Source organism: Panthera onca, chromosome B1 (genome assembly GCF_046562875.1).
Source record: "Panthera onca isolate mPanOnc1 chromosome B1, mPanOnc1 haplotype 2, whole genome shotgun sequence".
NCBI lineage: Eukaryota > Metazoa > Chordata > Mammalia > Carnivora > Felidae > Panthera > Panthera onca.
The window spans coordinates 189,457,416-189,479,608 of NC_138342.1; the positions used below are offsets into that span (position 1 = coordinate 189,457,416).

At 45.3% G+C, this 22,193-nt stretch overlaps 1 protein-coding gene and 1 long non-coding RNA gene across 8 annotated transcripts in view; one reads left to right on the forward strand and one right to left on the reverse strand.

The window, feature by feature from the left end:
• Nucleotides 1–1,941: 1,941 nt before the first annotated feature.
• Nucleotides 1,942–8,804, reverse strand: LOC132691535 (uncharacterized). 4 transcript variants are annotated; one of them, XR_014137650.1, is made up of 3 exons: nt 8,646–8,804; nt 3,320–7,515; nt 1,942–2,014 (listed from the first exon to the last, which is right to left on the reverse strand). It is a non-coding gene; the product is annotated as an uncharacterized LOC132691535 (long non-coding RNA). The 4 variants fall into 4 exon arrangements; XR_014137648.1 differs by having other exon boundaries at nt 8,502–8,804; XR_014137649.1 differs by having other exon boundaries at nt 3,320–3,524; nt 6,500–8,804.
• A 138-nt stretch (nt 8,805–8,942) lies between these two features.
• Nucleotides 8,943–22,193, forward strand: part of IRF2 (interferon regulatory factor 2) — an 87,251-nt gene continuing 74,000 nt past the window's right edge. The window contains exons 1-2 of one of the 4 annotated variants that reach the window (XM_078445278.2): nt 8,943–9,120; nt 9,234–9,388. Coding sequence is in view for 1 of the 4 variants with exons in the window: in XM_078445275.2 (XP_078301401.1) it covers nt 9,455–9,511 (57 nt within the window). In the remaining 3 variants the exon portion in view is untranslated. Of the gene's footprint in view, nt 9,121–9,233; nt 9,389–9,426; nt 9,512–10,225; nt 10,610–22,193 lie in introns of those variants that run through there. The other 3 variants (XM_078445276.2, XM_078445275.2, XM_078445277.2) reach the window with 3 other exon arrangements.

Consider the following 22,193-nt stretch of genomic DNA (forward strand, 5'->3'; position numbering starts at 1 on the left):
CCCTCAGTTTGTTCTCGGTTTTTAAGAGTCTCTTATTTTTTGGCTCCCTCCCTCTCTAACCTTTTTTTTTTCCCCTCCCCCATGGTCTTCTGGTAAGTTTCTCAGGATCCACATAAGAGTGAAAACATATGGTATCTGTCTTTTTCTGTATGACTTATTTCACTTAGCATAACACTCTCTAGGTCCATCCACGTTGCTACAAAAGGCCATATTTCATTCTTTCTCATTGCCAAGTAGTATTCCATTGTGTATATAAACCACAATTTCTTTATCCATTCATAAGTTGATGGACATTTAGCCTCTTCCCATAGTTTGGCTCTTGTTGAGAATGCTGCTATAAACATTGGGGTACAAGTGCCCCTATGCATCAGTACTCCTGTATCCCTTGGGTAAATTCCTGGTAGTGCTATTGCTGGGTCATAGGGTAGATCTATTTTTAATTTTTTGAGGAACCTCCACACTGTTTTCCAGAGCGGCTGCAACAGTTTGCATTCCCACCAACAGTGCAAGAGGGTTCCCGATTCTCCACATCCTCTCCAGCATCTATAGTCTCCTGATTTGTTCATTTTGGCCACCCTGACTGGCGTGAAGTGATATCTGAGTGTGGTTTTGATTTGTATTTCCCTGATGAAGAGCGACGTTGAGCATCTTTTCATGTGTCTGTTGGCCACACGGATGTGTTTTTAAAAATGAATGTTTTGATAAAATAAAAGATTAGGAGAAACTGCATAACATTTGTAGGAAGAATCATCTTCCGTGTAACTTAAAGAGACATAGTTTAAAAATTCTTAAAAGACTGTAGTGTAAAATATAAGGTCTATTAATCAGTGCTTTCTTTTTTGAAGTACTATGCTAGCTAAAACTTACAAGTTATTTACATAAAGATCATATATCAAGAAATAATTCTCTGAAATTGCCTATTAAATATTATTTAAAATTTTACTTTAATAAAAATAAAATCTATTTTTAAAAATGTTAATTTTTCCACAGGAAAAAAATTAGCCATAGTTCCATCACTCAAAGACAACCACTGTTAATGTTTCGATGTGGTTCTGTTTGGTCTTATTTAATAAAGATATCTTTGGGGTGGTTATACTGTGCATGTAAAACATTAGGGAGCTGGGTGGCTCAGTCAGGTAAGCTTCTGACTCCGGCTCAGGTCACGATCTCGCCATCGGGCTCTGTGCTGACAGCTCAGAGCCAGGAGCCTGCTGCACATTCTGTCTCCCTCTCTCTCTGCCCTTCCCCTGCTCACACTCTGTCTCTCTCTCTCGCAAAAATAAACATTAAAAAAAACATTTTGGGGTGCCTGGGTGGCTCAGTCGGTTAAGCGGCCGACTTCGGCTCAGGTCTTGATCTCGCGGTCCGTGAGTTCGAGCCCCGCGTCGGGCTCTGTGCTGACGGCTCAGAGCCTGGAGCCTGTTTCAGAGTCTGTGTCTCCCTCTCTCTGACCCTCCCCCGTTCATGCTCTGTCTCTCTCTGTCTCAAAAATAAATAAACATTAAAAAAAAAAATTAAAAAAAAACCATTTTCTTTTTACCCTCAATGCGGTACAAATACTATCCTATTTATCTTAAGTGCATCATAAGCAAAAATACCAACAAAAGGAACAGTTTGTATGTGGGAACACACGGATAAGTCTTGTGAAAGATGACGGGATTGCGGTAATGTTTCTCCAGTTTCTCAATGAGGGAAAAAGTTTTGCCCAAAGGTGTCATAAAAGCATGACCTCAACTGCATACATGGAAACAAGAGGTCATGATTCTGTTGGTTCTGCATCACTGCAAAGATGAGAAGTTCTTATCAAAGATGGGAAAGAGAAACAAAGAAAAACGGGAGACAATTGGGCACGTTGATGATGACCTTATATGTGGGTACCTCTCATGTGGCTGGTTCCACTCTATCAAGGCGTACAACCACCTCTGTCGCTTGGTATCCATATTTCTTTCTCTCCTTCAGTCTGAACGCCTTTCCACTCATGGTTGGTTGTGTTTTCTTTCTTATCTCCAGTTGTCTGAAAATAAAATAAAACGAACAGCCAGTTTTTGTGGCTTAGTTTTTAAATGGAAAAAAAAAATTTTTTTTAAAGCAACAGAACCTTTTCCCTAAATGGAATCTTACCCAGAACCTCAATATGTAAAACAGAAAAAAGTGGACCTTCTTCGGTCATCAAGGAGGGAGTAGTGCAGAAACCGAGATCCACAGCTTGAGGTTGAGAAAATATGTGATGGGCTGTTTAAACCAACATTTGCTTTCAACTTACAAAACGTTCAAGGCAAACCATGGAGTTTTACTTATGCTGATTGTTCTGCCAACAAAAATTCAGTTTTGTGAAAACGATTTATTACACATGGAGTTTCTGACAGAAGAAAAAGATCTGAAAATTTTTGGAAATCAAAAAACTTGAATACATTTGGAGCCACTGAACTTTGGAATGAATATTGATTTTGTGGTGACCGAACCTCTGAAAATGATCACTGTTCACTCAAAACAGTCTGAGGAAATTACCTCAGTTGAATATTTCTTCTCTTTTTCCCTCTTCCTTAAGGGAAGTTTCTTGAGGGGCAAAGAGAATGAAGAAAAAACTTATTTTATTTTTGCAGATGAAAATCAGAGAGAACGTTAACAGGAAATAAATATTTTTTTTCTTTTTAAAAAATGTTTATATTATTTATTTTGAGAGAGAGAGACAGAGAGACAGAGAGACAGAGAGACAGGGCCAGACAGAAAAGGAGAGAGAATCCCAAGCAGATTCAGTGCTGGCAGCATGGAGCCCGATGTGGGGGCTCAATCCTATGAACATGAGATCAAGACCTGAGCTGAAATCAAGAGTCGGACTCTTAACCAACTGAGCCACCCAGGCGCCCCATAACAGGAAATAAATATTTTAACTGAGGAATTAAAAATGAATATAAAAAGACAAAACTGTTTCAGAGATCATAAATGTGTTGTATCTCTTTAGCAAATTCAACATATAAGGGAGAGGGCAATGAGAAAACAGTTGTAAATTCTCGTTAGAAACCAACAAATTAAGAAATCCTTGCATTTCACTGTTGAGGCGACAATTGGGAAATTTATAACATGACCTTTTAAAACCACAGAACCTGTGGAAATCTTCCCATTGATGGCAGAATAAAGTCCAAACTTCTCCATCTGGTGTCTGCTCACCTTGCCTCTGCCCAGGGCCTTCGTTCCCTCATTTCTAACTCTGAAGTCACACATTCCTTCCATTCCCAGAATATGCCAGACCCTTTTGCTTCTTAGGGCCTTAGTCCCCCACTCTTTCCTCTGCCCACCGGCTTCAGCGCATAATTGGTACCTGTTATGTGTTGAATTGTGTCCGCCACTCCATTCATTTGTGGAAGTCATAACCTTCAGTACTCAGAATGCGACCTTATGTGGAAACAGGTCCTTGCCGATGTAATTGAAGATGAGATCATCCTGGAGTAGGGTGGGCCCCGAATCCAATGACTGGTGTCCTGATAAAAAGAAGTTTGGACTCAGGTGCATTCCCCAGAGAACACCTGGTGAAGTTGAAGGCAGAGATCAGAGATCATTTGCAAGCCAAAGAAGGCCCAGGAGTCCTGGCAAAGCACCAGAAGCCAGGAGGCATGGAGCAAATCCCTCCCTCGGCCTCACAAGGAACCGACCCCGTGACACCTGGATCTTGAACTACCAGCTTCCTAACTGTGAGACAATGCAGTGCTGTTATTTAAGTTGCCCAGTGTATGGTCCTTTGTGATGGCAACCCCAGGAAACGAATACCTTCAAGCCATTTTCTCAGGGGAACCTTCCCTGACCACCTAGATTCTGCCAGTGTTTTCAGGGGGAGCTCTTGCTTATTTCCTTCAGAACACCAATACAAATCTGTAACTGTGTTATTGGTTGGTTTGTCTGTTGACGTCACCCCCACTGGAATGTAAGGTCCGGGAGAGCCAGGGCTTGTCTTGTTCCTACTTCCTTCACGGCAGCTCTCAGTACCGGGGGGCATGGCAGGGCTGGGCACACATGGGCGGGAAATGTCACCGACTCACATCAGAGGCTAAGGAGGCAGCACCAGGAGCCGGTGTGAATTGTCATGTACTTTTGGACTTAGTGGAGATGACTTTTTTTTTGTTTTCCCCAAGGAAGTCAGAGACTTAAAAATACTCTCAATCCTTCGTTTTATGACACTCTTCTGTCTTTCTGACTGGCAAACTTCCAAACATTTTCAAACAGTGAAAGTGCGTCATTCGCAACGCTAGGAAGTTTGGGGAGAAAGAGAACACACTGGCATCGAGCTTCACAGGCTGTGAGGAACTTGCAGAGAAAGAGAGGAAACTAACAGAAAATTCACCAATTAATCCGGACCCAGTGAATCTTGTGGTTTGCTGAATTTATGTTAAAAATTTGAAATGTATTCAAAATATTTTTAATAGTTGAAACTATTATAGTAGTTCTTTCTAAAGAACTTCAAGGCAGAGCTATGGACACCTTTTCCTTCCGAGTTTAAAAAAGGAAAGTACTACTTTATCATTTGGATATAGTAATGGATATTTCAAAGCTATTTGGGATGGAACAGAGACGTCTTAGCAAAAAACAATTTATGAAGTTTTCAAAATTGTAAGCTTTCCTTCTAGACAAGAAAATCTCTCTCCCCCTCCCCCCCCCCCCATACACACACAGATACACACACACACCCTGGCAATTTTAAGGAATATTTTTTCCCTGACTTCATCAGAGCAGGACAAAATTAATATTTATTATGAAGGAATGGGCAATATATGGCTCAATTTAAATTCATGATTTTCAGAGAATAATTGCAATAAAATGAACCTCATTTCAGAGTTTCCAGTAACATGGGAGGAACAATTACGTGAGGTAATAGTCAAGAATTTCTCCGATTTGATGCTCTGATCCTTGAACTTTGATAGAAGGCTTTTTCAATGTCCTTACCGTTCTGTCTCAACTAAAATCTAACTTGACTGTATATTTCTTCAGTGTAGACTTCACAATACTTTTTGGAGCGCAGAACTGTAGTCTATGGGTCTGTATGAGCCAACTGCTCTTGCAAGTGTGGAACACTCATTTCCTATGATTTGATAATCCCCTGAATAACACCGTGGAGGAGAGCCTCTGTGGCCAGGACAGAGTGGGATTAGTGATATGGTGGAGAAAATTGGGACATCAGTTGACAGATGGATCATGGGCTACTGATTTAATCATAACTATACTCAACACTTTAGTGAGTAAGCCATCATATTCCATGTTCTTAACTCTAATATACAGTTCTAAAAGCTGTGATTATAGGTGGAGGTGCTGCTGGGATACTGGGATGATATAGTGGAAACTAACATGCCAATTTACTAGACTCTAAGAGACCTTCCTGGGAGGCAGAGGTTTCCAATGGTTTGGGTTCAGTGCTGTAGTCCCAGTGCTGTGAAAAGTTTGTGGGCACTTAATAAAGTCTGTTACTTGAATGATTCTTTTATGAAACTATTCTTGGTAGAAAAATAAATTAAAAACCCATTTGAAAGGAGAGATCAATCACTATGTGTCCAGCTGATCACTGCTCTCACTTAACTTCCTTGAAGAGAAATTACTCCTAATGCATGCAGGTGGATCTTCTTTTAGGAGGTTCTATTCCACCGGTGAAATATTAACATGCCTCACTCAGGAGATCACTCTGGTTTCATTATAGAAGATTGCTTGAACGGTGGTTTTTGCATTAGACCTAGGTGTTTGGTCAGAGTTCTTCAGTACGGCAAAGGTTACTTTTTTCAGAGACTTTCAGAAAGGTTGCATTTTGCTATATCGATCCCTTTTCCACAGAGATTTGTGACTGTATGTATCTCATCAAAGAGCTAAGAAATATTTCCTGACTGTGTATATCAATACCATGTGGACTTTGGGGGCGTATTTAAACTTTTGTCTGCAGTGATACGTCATCAAGGTCATAAGAACTGAGTGAAATTCATTCTATGCTTTATGTGTCTAAGGGCCTGAAAAATTGGAAACAGTACCCATGCCTCAGGGAGCTCCAGGGGGGAGCTCAGGAAAGGCAGGAGTCAGTGATCTCTGCCAGTTTCCTGGAGGGTCAGTGAGGTGACACATATACAAGGTTGTCGGGAAAGATGTGATGAGTTTAGTTTTAGACATGCATGATTTGTTGAACCCGAGGAACATCTAGGAGGTAAATCACCCAGACGTCAGAAGCTATACACTTTGGAGCTATTACCAAATAGAGATATCTGAAGCTGTGGGCATGAGTGAGAGCACTCAAAGAGAAAGCATGTGGAATGAGAAAATACAAGGGTTTAGGATGGAATGTCTGGAAACACCGTACTTTAGGGGGCTGGCCGCAGAAGAGGAGCCAGCCAGGAAATAGAACAGGACAGAGGGAAGTCACCCAGGCACCCGGATGGGCACCGCTACATGGCACAGAGAGACTGAGTCGGTGAAGGCTGGAAACAGCCCTTTGGAAAAATTACGAGAAGGAAATACATAAAAACATCAGCACCTCAGTTCCCGACCGCTGAGATTCCAGGTGGCTTATGTTTTTCTTTCAACTCGTCGGCATTCTGTACAACGAGTATCGGTCACCGCATGTTAATAAAAGACTCTGATGGAGTCTAGAATATTTCATGAGAAACAAAAGGGCAAGGAATTCTTCATTCACAAGCATTTATTTGAGCGCCTGCGTGCAGGGCACCATGCTCAGCATAAAACAACAAACAAGAGGATGGCTCTGTTGTTTCACAACAAGGAGTGGCAGCTGGTTTGCCAAGGGCTTGTGGGGCCCTGGAGCAGGAGATGGGGCTGGGAAAGTACTTTGGTGCCAGATTATACCGATTTTATATGTTTTGTTAAATAATACGGATTTTATTCTGAAGGCTAGGAGAGGTTTTTGAGGGGTGGAGTTAGGGTTGGAACGCGCTTTATTTGGAGTTGATTTTCTACTTAATTGGACAGTAGTGTGGCTGCTAGCCCGGAGGAGCACAACCTGGGAGCACAGCTGGAGGCGGGTTCATCACTGGATGAAGGCAATACAGGGCAGATGGGGAGGGCCGGGTCCGGATTTGGGAGTAGTAACAAGCCAGCAGGATGCTACCGATTGAATGGATGCTGGGGTTTTTAACTTGGGTCTGTAGGTGGGCAAAGAGTGACAACCGCCCTACAGACTTTGTATAGGACGACTCCAACTGCCTGTCGTGGTCACTGTTCTATGAAATAGGAAAGCGAGTAGCTATGGCAGATGGTATTAGAGGAGAGAGGATGAGAAGGAATGTGTGTATCTATTGCTGAGATCACGTAGAAGACAGAATCCTAAACACTCAGCTGGCTGTCTCCTAACCACACAGGCGTCTTCAGATGCTTTCTTTTTCCAGTCCCTAGAAAACTCAATACTTCTGTGGCAAAGAGGGATGTTGGAGTTATGTTTTTAGAAAAGTGTTTGCCTGTACAGAACTATGGCCTCCCAGGAAGGGTCTTTCTTTGTGAGGCAGATCAGTTTGGGAGAAGCTGATTAAACTGCACCTGGGGGAAGAAACAGGTATAATTAGATGAGAATTGATGCTTTTAAAGCAAAGGACCCCCCCCCCCCTCCCCAGCACCTGGGTGGCTCAGCGGGTTAAGCATCTGACTTTGGCTCAGGTCACGATCTCATGGATTGTTCTGCTGTCAGCACCAAGCCTGCTCTCTTGGAATCCTCTGCACCACCTCTCTCTGACCCTCCCCCCACTCGTTCTTTCTCCCTCCCTCCCCCCCTCCTCAAAATAAATAAACTTTAAAGCAAAGTCCCCAAAAGTGGTAGGTCCCAAATGAACTGTATGAGTTTGAACTAACACACCCTGAAGGTGACAGGTGCTGTACCTGTATTCTTGCATTTTATCATTTATCCCCATTTCACAGCATTGAAAACTAAGGCCTTAGGTTATGCAACAAGAGGGAGCATGCCCAGCTAATAAGTTAAAAGAGGCCGGAGTTGAATCTGGCTGGAAGTGCCACAGTATAAAGCTTCTCTCCTGGACCAGCCACGATGAAGACATCTTGAAATACAATTAATTCACACCCTCGCGCATCTCATCCTGCATTAGGTAACTTCTGTTGCACTGGCGAGAACTCAGTCTGGAGTGTGCTGCTGTTGACGGACTAGGGGAAGGCCTTCCTTATCGCCCCCAAACAGAGCGCCAGGTGGTGCCCGAGATGGCAGCATCCTTCAAATGGTTCCACCCTCAACCACTGATGAGGGTTCAAATAAGGTTAAGGTCGCCAAGTCCTCGCTCGGCCCAGTTCTTGAATTAATATCTAAGTATTGCTGTCTCGTCAGTTCCTTTTATTCCTTTGAGGCGGGCAGTGTTGCAGAGTGAATTTTCATCCGCTCTGAACACAGCGGTGCTGAACACCACTGACACCTGCCCCACCAACAGGCTGGCAAGAGCCCCTTGGCTCCCCCTGCCGCCCTCCTCCTCCTTCCTTCCCAACCTTCAGGTAACCCTGAGGATGGAGGGAGGGTCGGGTACCTGCTTTCCTCTCCTACAGCCGCGAGCTTCGGCCCTGAAACGAAGCGGGCTCCCGGTCGCCCCGGGACCCCCACGTCCCCCCACCCCGCCTCGCGTGTGAGCGCGGCGAGTGTGAGCGTCCCGGTGTGCCAACGGCAGACTCACGAGCAGCCGCTTGTTGCTCCCGCCGCCGCGCCGTGGGGAAGTGAAAATGAAATTGACTTTTCCGAGAAATGATGAAAGCGGCTCGGCCTGCCAATGAACAGCCGCGGCGAACTTCCGCACCTCCCGGCCCGGCCGCTCGCGCCCTCCCTCCGCCTCCACCTCCGGGTTGCACAAGCTTGAAACAAACACTGGGGAGGAAGGGCGGAGGGAGGAGGGCGGAGGGGGGAGGCGAGGGAGGGAGGGAGCCGGGCAGGGAGGAGGGCGGGGGGTGGGGGGATTTCCAGCCTCAGCTCTTCGCAGTTTCCTCTCCTTGTTTTGCTTTCGATCTGGACTGTTCTCAGGCAAGCCGGGGAGTAACTTTTAGTTTTGCTCCTGCGATTATTCAACTGACGGGCTTTCATTTCCATTTCACACACCCTAGCAACACTTAAACCTTGCGGAATTGTATTGGTAGTGTGAAAAAGCACACTGAGAGGTAACATTTTTTCAAATAATAGTTGTGACTGTGCGTGTGTGTTTTTCTCGAGGGCATGTTTGTGAGGACTGGAGGGGATGTATGTGTGCGCGTGTCCTGATGGTTTGACACAGTGTTTTGCAGACGGAGAATGCTGGGGTTCATAAATATTAATGCCGATTTTTGGAGGAACAGTCGGAGCTCTTACGGATCATCTGATTTTAGGGGAAGCAGGTTCTGCTGCTGTTGCTGCTGCTACTGGGGCTGCTGAGGCTGCAAGGAGGAGGAGGTAGAGAGGGAGGAGGAGGAGGAGGAGGAGGTTGGTGGAGGTTTAATTTCACTTTTGGATTTGCAGATGCGGAGAGGTTGGCTCCATGGACACAGACCTGCTCTGTGTGATTCTGCGCCCCAGGTGTTGTGTGTGTGGGTGCAGGTCCGCCGGAGTGGGGCCTCCTTTTAAAACAAAATTACCGTGTGCATGTGTGTGCGTGTGTGTGTTTACAGACGCCGTGGCCACCGGATCCGAAGGAGGGGAGCGGGTCCTTCACGGTGTCCGGCGGCGGCGCCTCTCTCCGGGCAGCTCCAGCGTGAATAAGCCGGAGCCCGCCGTCCACCCGGCTGCCTGCGCCCCGCGCCCCGGCCGGGAGAGGCGCCTGGCGCCGCGGCCAAAGGAAACTTGGTGGGGCGCCCCGCGGCGGTCCCAGGGCTCGCCGGCCCGCGGGACTCGGGGAACGGTCGCGGGCGTCGGGTGCCAGCGGCCGGGGGCGGCGGGCGGGCTCCGAGCGGGGGTGGGCGCCGGGCCTGGCCGGCACGCCCGGCTTCCCGGGAGCTGGGCCGCTGCCGCCACCGCCGCTCCGGAGGGACGCCGCGTCCTCCTTCCCGCCGGCCAGCGTCCGGCCTGGCCCTGGGGCTTTGTCACTGCACTTGTCCAGGCGCGCGGGGGGTTCCGGGGGCGCGTCCCGGTAGGGCGCCGCGCGGAAGGGGTCATCCGCCCCGGCCGCGGCCTAGCGCCGGGCGCCTCCGGGTCCCCGCAGGCGCCCCCGGGCCGGCCTGGCGCGCTGGGCCTGACCCGCCTCGGCTACGGAGCGGGCGAGGTGGGGGCGGGGAGCCTCCGGGGACCGAGCGGCGCCCTGCTGGCAGGCGTGGGGGCGGGCGTCCCCTGGGGGTCCTGGGGCGCGCGGGCCGCGGCGGGGTGGGGACGCGAGTGCCCGCCCCGCGCCCTCCGACCCCGCTCTGGGCGCCGAGTGGCATTCGCCCGCCGGCCGAACGTGGTTGGTGCACGGCCGTGGCCGCCACTTCCTTTCCGCCTCGCGGGCCGGGCTCGCCCACCGAGCGCTGCCCGCCTCGGCCAATCGTGGCGCCCGCCCGCCTGCGGCCGCGCTCAGTGCCCCGGCCTGGGGGCCGGCCCGCGAGAGGGGCTCGGGAAGCCTCCGCAAGTTCGAAGGGCCTCTGGAGGTAACTCAGCCCCTCGCCAGGACGCGCCGGCATCTGTCTTTGGCCCCGGGTCTTGGTACGTTTGCCGCCCTACCCCCTTGCCCGGTTAGAGGGGGAGAAGGGGAGGAGGCTGGCAGCCCGAGCCGGGCGCAAAGACAGTGTTCCGGGCACCAGGTGAGGCGCTCGGGTCCGTGGTTGTAGGCAGAAGCCTCGGTCACCAGCTGCAGATGTGCCCCCTGGGACTGGCAGGCGAGGTTGCCACATTTTAGCGGCGTGGCTAGCACTCATTTTCAGTCCCAGAGTAGAGTGTTTGGAACTTGGGGACATGTTACCCGCTCCGTCCCTCCTCAGCCCCTCCCTCCGGTGCGGGCGGTGGGTTGTGCTCCTCGTCCTTGGTTACCGGTTGGGAAGAAGGCAGTGTTTCTAAATGAGGAAAAGTGCTGGCATTTGCCTTCCGCCACTGGCCTCCCTGTTGCTGTGACTCGGTCTGCTTTTGATGAATGGCTAGGGAGGGTGGAGGATAGTTACATTTCCTGTTGTGGATTTTCAGGAATCACCAAGGTTGCTGTCAAGCCTGCAGTCATTTATGAGTTTTCAGCCCGATTGCAAGTAGCATTGGAACTTAGGAGCCTGCACTTTTTGGTGCTTTCAGGGCAGGTGCAGGAAGGGGTCTGGTGACAGACTTGAGTTCGAAAGGTGGATCGTCTTGATGTTAGACAGACGCGCGCTTCCTTGCCAGGACCTTGAGGGTGATCCCTGTTTCACGGCAGCTTGCACGCAGATTCAGGATTCTCTCCTTTTCTCAACGCCCATCCTTCCTTTTTTGGACGGGAGAGGGATGGACATAGAAACCTAAAAAGTCTTGGAAAAACTTGTCTTTTCTAAGGAAACCTCGGAGATGGAATGTTTAGAAATTAAACTGGCCTTGCTAAGGGGTAATCTTGGAACATCTATCGATTGATGTGGCAAAGTCCGGAATGTCGCTGTTATTAGTGAATGATTATAATTTATAACAGCCTGTTGTGTAAGAAGTTAGATTCTGGCCTCTTAGATTCAGGAGTCCTGTTCTGTGATGGCTTGTAATTCCTTCTTTTTTTTTTTTTTTTTTTTTTTTTTTAAATGTTTATTTTTTATTTTTGAGAGAGACAGAGACAGAATGTGAGTGGGTTAGGGGCAGAGAGAGAAGGAGACACAGAAGCAGAAGCAGGCTCCAGGCTCTGAGCTGTCAGCACAGAGCCCGACGTGGGGCTCGAACTCACGAGCTGTGAGATCATGACCTGAGCCGAAGTCGGACGCTCAACTGACTGAGCCACCCAGGCGCCCTGTAATTCCTTCTTAATATTAAACATTTATATATTTCATCCAACGCGAGTTGTCTTTTTTTCTTTTGATCTTCAAAAGTTCAAGATAATTTTGCCTGTTTCAGACTTACTTACCTGTAAAAATGTCACCGTAATCGAAAGTAAGAGTTGGTAGTTAAATTGGAAGCAAATTGTGGCAAAGAAATGGTTGTGCTAAGCGCAGCTCTGTGAACTATGGCCCCACTCTTCTCTTACTGTGCTTTCTGAAGTACTGTATTAGGCAAATATTCAATATGCTAAAGCTAGTTGAGGGTGTTAAACTTAACAACTAGTCGTGGAAAATTTGAGACTTTGGATGTTTAACCTGAGATGTGCATCCATTGTTGTTTCATGGTACTTTTGCAAGGACGTTGTACTTTTATTCTTAGGATTATCGAATATAAGCTCTGTGGTTTCGAGAGCATTTTCACACAATTTCCTTTTGATAGAGAACAGAACTCTAAATGGGGTATCTGGGACATGGTTCTGTTTTGTGCTTTATACCAAAAAGGACTCAGAGCAGATAAAGCACTTTATTTATTCATTTAATAAATATTCGTGAGACATTCACTATGTGTCAGACACTGTGCTAGGCTCCGTGAGTTCAACTGGGAACAGGAAGACAACTTCCTTTACCTTCTTGAGAAATTGCTTGTAGTTGGTGAGCTGATAATAACACAGCTAAAAGATAAATAACAGTGATTGCCTTTTGGGGTTAGTTCTATGGAAGGTGATAATAATAGTTACCTGCATATCTGATAGGGTTGCTTTGGGGAACAGATGAGATACTGTGTATGAAAGAAGGTTGTATAAGTTGCAGCAGTTACAAATGTGTGAGGCATTAACTTTCAGAATTCCGTCATTATTATTAATGTGAAAAAGCCAGGAAATCAAGACTGTGGATTAAATACTGGCATTCTCCTACAGAATTTTCAGCAAAAAGGGATTTACTTCTCCTGAGAGTATAATATGGGTAATGGCAAGGAATTAAACACAGAATAGCTATTTTATGTAAAGCATCAAAGAATTTAACAGTGAAATATAATGTCAGTGAATTTTTTCCTGTCAGAAGAGAAGTTAGATGGTATCCATGGAGACCAAATGATATGGAAATAACAGTGATTGGACTGATGTATTTCTCTCTCCCCCCAACCTTTCTCCCCGCCTCGCCCCCCCCCCCCCCCCCCCACGTATGTTATAAATCTTCTCAGGCTCAGTATGCTTTGGTCTGAATTTCCTTCACCCTTGCTTCACACTCTTTAAAAATTCATTATTTTTATTACAGGTATGCCCCTAGCTAATTTTAGCATTTTGCTGTAACACCTTTAATGGGAGCTGGTTAACTTTCATTTATTGAATGCTTACTGTGTACCCAACGCTATGTATGGGAAAATAAATAAAATAGACAGTATATATATGTAAAAGTATATAAAGTAGGGGCACCTGGGTGGCTCAAACTGGTTAAGCATCCAAGGTCATGATGTCACGGTTTGTGGATTCGAGCCCTGCACTGGGCTCTGTGCTGACAGCCTGCTTCATATTATGTGTCTCCCTCTCTCTCTGTTTCTCCCTCTTCTGCCCCCCCTCAAAAATAAATATGAAAAAATTTTTAAGGTATATAAAGTAATACATAAAAATAATATAACTGCTAAGAAGTGTTAGTTACTATTATATATATTATTATACTATATATTTTATATAATAATATATAATAAAATCATATATTATAAAATACAATATATAATAAAATATATAATAAAAATATATAATAAAATTTTACTATAATAAAATCAGTTCTTTCCATCTGTATGGGATACCATATTCTTCTCACATAGGGTAGGAGGTCAGGGCTTTCTGCCCGTTGGCCCCCTATGTGCCCTACTTTTGTCCTGAGTGAGATCACTATTTGGTGCACAATGTCTGTCCAAGGTAGGGTTGAGGGTTGGCCCTCAAGGGGGTGGCTGGTAGGAATGAAAGTGAGGAAGTTTGGATGAATCTTGATTTTTTTTAAAAGATTGATAAATTATCCATAGGTTCCAGATTTAAACCTGAAGCCAATATTTTATATAAAATACCTAGGGAAAAACCCAAGCAGGAAATCCAGCCCTCAGGCACCAAGCTCTATATGCTCTATAATTTCTCTATAATTTCTATTATAATTTCTATAATATAATGAATAAGATAATACAGTTTTCACTGGAGAGGACTCCGCGAGGCCCCTTGGGCCGCACCTTCGAGCATCCTTTTTAAATGATTTTCTCCCTCTGTCTATGAAATAAATTGTGTTTCCTTAGGAAGACTTGGATTTCTGTTTTTATTATTTAGAATTGTAGAAGACTTCTGGTGAGAACTCCTGATTGACTTGGGAGAAATAGGATCCAGTCTGGTTGATCTCATTTCGGCCCGAAGTAGAGAACCTTGACGTTTTAGACCCCAGACGGCCTTTTTTAAGACAAACTCCTGGCCCCTTAGGTTTTCTGAGTTCTGAAACTAGCACAGAACCTCTGCTGGTGTTCGGCGTTGATAAACAAAACTTGAGTCCAGCAAAAATGTCCCCGCTGCCTCCTGCCCTATGCAGGCCTCATTGTCCCCATTTTTATGAGAAACACGGCTTGTGCAATTCTTTCTGAGGAGGGATTCTGAGCATGTTTATTTCAAGGGCAAGGCTGATGTAGTTCAACGAGATATCTTCGTCTGGGATTTTGTGTGATGAAGTTCTGGCCAGTTTTCATTAAAGCAATATTTTTTGAGAGTTAACTACTTGCTGTATAATCTTCATAAATAATTTCTTTTCAGGCGTACTTAGCAATCTGTTGCTACGCTTGCACACTCAGTGTGATGGAAGGAAAGATGAGCTTCCAATTTAATTTGAGCTAACAAATGTCAGGTTTGTGCACGATCTAAAGAAATGTTTTATAGATAGAATACACTGTCCTGGCCCCATACTCTTAGAATCCTGCTGACTTTCCCATTTCATGAGATTGACATTTTTGAGTGAGAAGGGACTGCATACACATGGCTTTTTTTTTTTTTCAAGCAATATCTAACGTGTTATTTTTGAAGAGAGCTTTTTTTTTTTTCCCTCCTTACCCTAGAATTACTGAACAGGGTGAGGAAAATTAACACTGGGGAGAACAGTGTCCCAACACCTGGGTAGGGTGCCAGTGGGTGCACGGATGGATGGGATGGGAGTGGGAGGGAATTGGAAGGTGATGGTTTTGGGGGGGGGGGCGGTGAGGGGATGAAAAAGAGAATAGGTGTAGGGTAGAATCATGCCTCCTGAATTCTCGTGTGGGGGAGAGAGAGAGAGAGAGAGTGAGAAGAAGGAATCAGGCAGGTGGATTTTCTCTCTCTACACATATCACTGAAGGGGTTTTGGGGTGGCAGGGAGCAAGGTGGTAGTTCATGGATACTGACTCAAGGGTAAGTTGATGTACTGGAGGACCGTCCACGTCCGACTTTGGAATGAAGGCTTTTTATCCTGGGGAAGGTGAAGTCTGATGGGAGAACCGCTAGGGCATCAGGCGACTTCAGGCAAGCTCACAAGAGGTTGTGGACAGTTACCACTTGGGCGTGGTTGAAGCCACCTTGGAGGTCGTAGTGCTGGAGCCAGAGCACTTGGAGGCATTGATACCCCCACTCGAGACCTCAGACTCCATCGAAAATTGCCTTTGGAGGCAACCATGGACCCCCGAGAGGAAGATACATGGTGATAAAAATTTTTAGACATGTTGTAATAGCTCTCTTAGCCCCATGCTGGTCTTCCTTGCTGCTGTTTTATTCTTGTCGGGTTGTAGGAGGTCACCGGGGGTCAGGAAATCAGAACGGGCTACTTCGATGTTTCCCAAAGGAATAACTGACCCACGTTAAGCCTGAGCTATGCGTGCCGAAGCTGGGTCCAGCAGGTCACTGATTTGGAAACTAAGCACTCTGTATTGCAGTTGGGATTGGACATGGCAAGGAAGTTTCCGGAATTCTATCTGGTGTTACATGCTTGAAGCTTTAAAGATGTTAAAACTCTCTGTTCCAGTAATGCCACTTCTAGGAACCTAGTCACGTGGAGTAACCAGAAATGGGACAAAGATTTATGTACAAGTATGTTTATTGAATTAGCTTTTGTCATAGTGAGAATTTGGAAACAACCTAAATACCCAACAATGGGAATACATGTAAGTGAATTATGGCACATCCAGACAATGAGTACAGATAGCTTGGAAAATTCATGTTTTTTGCATTTAATGATGGAAAAATGCTTGTGAGGAATGTTGAGTGGAGAAAAAGAGATACTTAATGGTGACTCTAATTCCATTTAAAAAATGTGTGTGTGTATTTGCATATACATCATTAAAGAAAAAAAACGAGAAGAAAATATTTTGATGGTGGGATCGAGGGTGTTTGGCTTTTTTCCCCACTTGAAACACTTGCGTTTTGCAAATTAAGGTAACAGCACCACTGGCTTCTATAACCAGAAAAATATTCTCGAGATGACTCTGTAGTGTCCCCTCTGACGTCATCTCTGATAAATGTAAGATCAGGACACGACTGAGGGGGATGTTGTATGTGGACTTGGCCATTCTTGAGCTCTTTCTGCCTTGACGTTTGGAGCCAGGCTCTAGAATCTGGGCTCTCCCAGCCAGGGCTGAGAGATGCCCTTGTCTGGATTCAGCTCTTGTTACTTGAAGTCACTGAGATTGACAGCTCCTCGGTGAGGGTGGGGCACGCTGTTTTGTCAAAAACCGGGGAGGGTCAGAGATGTTACCCCACTTCACAGATATGTCTTTTCTGTATGTGAATGCTGCAGAAACAAGACACTGGGGTAGAAGAATTCTTTATCCATCTCAATGGCCAGGACAACAGCCAGAATGATGTTGCAGTGATAATCACCCATACCCAGGGCCTCCGGTGATGCTGGGAAAACAGGTGGAACGTGGGTGTGGGCTACACTCTAGATGACATCAGAGCAACCATCCGTCTCCTCAGCCAAGGGAAAAACAGATGGGGGGGCGGGGACCCAACAACAACCACCTTTGCTCCTTTGAGAGGGAATGGAAAGGATTCAGGGTTCTACTCCTAACCTTTTGGAATGTAAGGTTTTTTTTCTAGAGGTGTTCTAAGATCTGGGTTTCATTCCTTTTGAAATGTCCTGGCACCCTGGGAACTTAACCCAGGGACCTATTCTAGGCTGTATCCCTTTGGCCCTCTTGAGCAGATAAGGGTTAAATTATCCTATTGGATCAGAGCAATTAATTTAGACAAATGGCTACAGATCCAATTTTCATGGCATGTGAAAAATAAAGTGTTTCTAGGGGAAGTGGATGCAAACATTCCCTATCTTGGAGGGCACTTTTGGGGATGAGCTCTGGGTGTCGTATGTAAGAGGTGAATCACTGGGTTCTACTCCTGAAGCAAAGACCACACAGTATGTTAACTAACCTGAACAACAACAACAAAAAAACCCCAAAACATCCCCTATCTTTATATCCCATACATTCTCTATCTTTATATTGCATACATTCCTGTGTCTTGGGTGGCTAAAGTGTCTCACAGAAGCACTGAAGAATCCAGGGAAGTTTTATTTCCTCACACAACACCCTTTATTGGAGAATGACTTTTGCTATGACTCAGAGTGTGACTGAAGACTTTTCACACCGGCAGAATCCTCCAAATCCCTAATTTGTGTCTGAGAAAAAATTTAGTTCTGATCCCTTGGTAGCTACTGGAGATATTTTTGGATTGTTACAAATTTTGAATTGTTCACGGGTGCAACCATTAGCACTTCAGAGGCAGAATACCAAAGCATAGCTTGAGAAAGAGAAAAGTATTGATTAGGACAACACTGTCCAATACAAATAACACATGAGCCACGTGCGTAATTTTTCATTTTCTAGTAGCCATGTCAGGAAAGTAAAAAGAAAGCGGTAAAATTAACTTCCGTAATATTTTATTTAGGTTAGGATGTCCAAAATATTACCATTTCAACATGGGGTTCATGTGAAATTATTAATGAGGTCATTTGGTTTGTTGTTGTTGTTGTTTTTGTTTTTTTTTCCCATACTGAATCTTCAAGATCCAGCATTGTCTTTCACAAACCTGTGTGGCACATCCGAATTTAGCCTGGTCACGTTTCAAGAGTGCAGTAGCCACGTGTGGCTGTCACGTCAGGTGGTGCAGGATTAGGAAATGAAGCAAGGTGTCAAGGGGGAAGTATGGGGAAAAGTTGTAATCCAAGGACTAAACCTAAGAACACTGAGGGAGAGCAGATTCGAGTGGTCCTTTTGGTGATTCGGTCATTTGGTGATAACTGCTTGCACCTCCCTGCCTCCCCCCCACAACCCCCCCCCCCCCCCCACCACCCCGATCTCTTCAGCCTAAGGTAGTAAAATGCTCCAAGTTTTTTTAGAGGTCACCTGCCATATGTACCATTCCATGGCGATCAGTCACAAACACCTTGAATCTTTTCTAGCCTCTGGAACTGTTAAGAAAATAGTTGATTCCTTGGGTTTTTCCACTTATAACACCTACATGGCAAATTATTTGTGAGCCAGGGATCGTGTTATATTTCTTTGCATTCCCCACCAGTACTTGATACGCAGTAAGAACTAGATAAATATTTGTTGGTTTGGTTTTCAGCCCTGAAGCAAAGGTTAGCTCACAAGGCTGAATTCCAGTTTGGAATGGGCGACATAGATCTGTCTACTTTGTGTTCAAAACCAAATGGCATATGTATTGAGCACATAAACGTTGAGATTTGTCACTTTGCGTTAGGATTTGTCACTTTGTATTAGGGGTTCAACATTTTGAAGGTGAAAAACTGTGTTTTTTTTTTCTTCCTTTGTACCCAGGACTTGACAAAAATCTTACCAGTCCCTTTCTTCTTTTTAAAAAATGTTTATTTATTTATTTGAAAAGAGGGCGTGCGTGCATGTGCACTAGCAGGGGAGGGGCAGAGAGAGGGAGAGAGAATCCCAAGCAGGCTTCCTGCTTTAAGCGTGGAGCCGGACACGGGGCCCAATCGCATGAATGATGAGATCACGACCTGAGTTGAAATCAAGAGTCGGACGCTTAACCGACTGAGCCACCCAGGCGCCCTGTCCCTTTCTTTGACATTGAAGTTCTGATGAGTATACTAACAGCTTTCTGTACATGTAAATAAGCTATGCACACTGATAAACTGGAGATGTGTATTTGGGAGCTGCTACTTTCTTGGTGGGTTAGTCATTGACGATAACTTTATTATTAACAGACACTTAGCCATAACGTATATGCGGTGAAATTCTTTTAAAGTCAAGTACAGTATTTTACAGTTGCCTTCATTTGTTCCCTTTGACTATCATTGTTGGTTTGAAGCAACAGACTTCTCCACAGAGCCAAGGCAATTTATTTTTACTGAAGCCTACCAAAGAACTGCTTAGGTAGCTTTTCTCCGCGAGATTAAATACGACCTTCACTGAATCATGTTAGCAGGGCCAGCAGCTAGAAAAATAAAGACTAAACCAAACCTTCAGCAAAGAAATTCCCAGCTGCTCAGTGGGTCCGAGCTTTTCTGATTGCCTTCTTCCAATGAAAACACTGTAGATTAGTTTTAAGTGAATTCTAGTAGGTTTGGGGATTTGCAACTGACAGAAGAACAGGAAAGTATAAGCTCACTTTAAAATAGTAATCCTGAAGGTAAATCTTTATGGACTCTTTTTGGGGAATGTTGGGATTTTGTTCATATGGGAAAACTTAACTCAATGTGCATTGTTTAGCTGACCTTGAAAGTTAAGCTCCTCAGGATAGAATGGAGACAGAGAAGTCAGAAGTGAAGCTGTTGCCCCAGAAGGACACTGTGGACTTGTGGGGTGTCCTGGGTGTTCCCAGGGACCGACACCGACAGCATTGCCCTCCTTTCTTTCTTCCATGATAGGGTAAAAGTAGAAATGGGACTCCTGCAAAGGAGGCCCCTGTAGGGAATGTAGATGAACTGCCATTTCCACTTTTGAGTGTGAGTTGTAAATAATTGGTCATACTGGTGATTCGAGAAGTCCGGATGAATTTTAAATGGTGTAGGAGAGGATTTGCCTCTCTTACAGGTGCTTTTAATACATTAGGTCTTAAAAATGTTTTTTTTTAAATTTTTTTAACGTTTATTTATTTTTGAAAAGAGAGAGACAGAGCATGAGCAGGGGAGGAGCAGAGAGAGAGGGAGACACAGAATCTGAAGCAGGCTCCAGGCTCCGAGCTGTCAGCACAGATCCCGACGTGGGGCTCGAACTCATGGAACGTGAGATCGTGACCTGAGCCAAAGTCGGACGCCCAACCGACTGAGCCACCCAGGCGCCCCCCCCCCCCTTTTTTTTTTTAATTTCTTTAAAGTCAGGTTGCAGTTTGGGTTGAGATGAGCCATTCCACCGGAGCAATGGACTATTTTGATGATTGAGTGACGTGGTTCACAGCTATTGACTCAGTGCCAACTCTGTGGAGAGGGAGGTGCAAAAAGGTAAAAACGTAATGAGCTTGGATTTGAGGTAGCTAGGCAGAGGATATCGCCATGAGGATATAGCTGTAAGGATGTAGCTAATTTTAACAGCTAGCTAAAACACAGTCAAGCAGTCAGGCGTCTAAGACCCCAGTTCTGGAAGGTGCTCTTGGACATGTGTCTTGGACCTTCTAGAGTCCTCCGTGGGCCATGTGGCGTCGTCTCAGATTGTAGGGGAAGTAACAGTGCTAATATGACAAAATTTTGGCCGGACGTATCCATTTTATTTTCTAAAAGACAGATTCTTCTATCGTAGGCATAGAACAACATATTGCTTTGTCGTTACTGTTGTTTTTCCACAGTTCTTTCACATTTCGTTTGGCGTGTAGAATTCAACTGTTGTCTGGTGTCTTTTGTCATTCAGGAAAACCATGTGGGTAAGTCCTGATAGCTATCTCCGCCGTCTACTTCCTTTTCCCTCAAGGTAGACCCTGTAGCCAGCAGTGCTGCTAATAAATTTTACTGCTGTGCTCTCGCCCCGGAGGTCGGTGCTGGGAGAATCTAGCCCTTTCTTTGTACGTCCAGGAGAGGCTCTGTCCTCACTTGGTTTGAGTTATCCTCGCCATGAAAGGGAGGTTGGCCCTTACTGAAATTTGAAAATCCTCGTTTTGCCTCTCTTGCTCACTCATTCTTTGGGTGTGTGCATGTGTGTGTGTGCACACAAGTACACACAAGCACACGTGCCAGTCAATACTTCAAGTTGCCTGGAATCAAAGAGTAACTGTCATGCATGATGGGACCAAAGGCAATAGTGGAGCAAGCAGCGAATTCACAAATGCCTGCCTTCGTATTTCTTTTTATTGTGGTAAAAGTTATGTAACATAAAATTTACCGTTACAAACATCTTTAAGCATATAATCCAGTGGCGTTAAGTGCGTTTACAGTGTTCGCAGGTGTCACCACTGTCCACCCAAGGGCTTACTAATATCTCCAACAGAAACTCTGTGCCTATTTTTGTTTTTATTTTTTTTAATGTTTACTTAATTTTGAGAGAGACAGAGCAGGAGCAGGGGAGGGGCAGAGAGAGGGAGACACAGAATCTGAAGCAGGCTCCAGGCTGTGAGCTATTAGTACAGAGCCTGATGCTGAGCTCGAACTCACGAATCGCGAGGTCATGACCTGAGCTGAAGTCAGATGTTTAACTGACTGAGCCATCCGGGCGCCCAGAAACTCTGTACTGAGTGAACAAGAACCCCGCTGCCCTCAGCCCCTGGCAACAACCATCGTACTTTCTGTCTATGAATTGGATCACTCTAGCTACCTCATATACGTGGAATCCTACAATATTTGTCCTTTTGTGACTGTTTTTTTTTTTCCCCACTTAGAGTGCTTTCCAGGTTCATCTGTGTTGTAGCATGTGCCAGAACTTCATACCTTTTTAAGACTGAGTAATAGTCCCACATTTTGTTTTTCCATCCATCTGTTGATGGTTGCCTGCATTGTTATTATTACCATTTAGCCGCAGTAATCATTCCTGCAAAAAGTATCAGGCCTGGTTCCTGCTTTCCATTCTTTCAATGCAGTGGATCATCTGGTAATTCCAGGTTTCAAAATTTTGACAAACCACCCAACTTGTCCACAGTGGCAATTCCATTTTACGCCCTTCTAGGAATGCATGAAGGTTCCAGTTTCTCCACATCCTGGCCAACATTTGTTATTTTCTGTTTTTCTTTCTCTCTCTCCCTCTTTCTTTCTCTCTCTCCCTCTTTCTTTCTTTCTTTCTTTCTTTCTTTCTTTCTTTCTTTCTTTCTTTCTTTCAGTAGCCCTCCTGATGGATGTGAAACAGTATCTCCTTGGGCTTC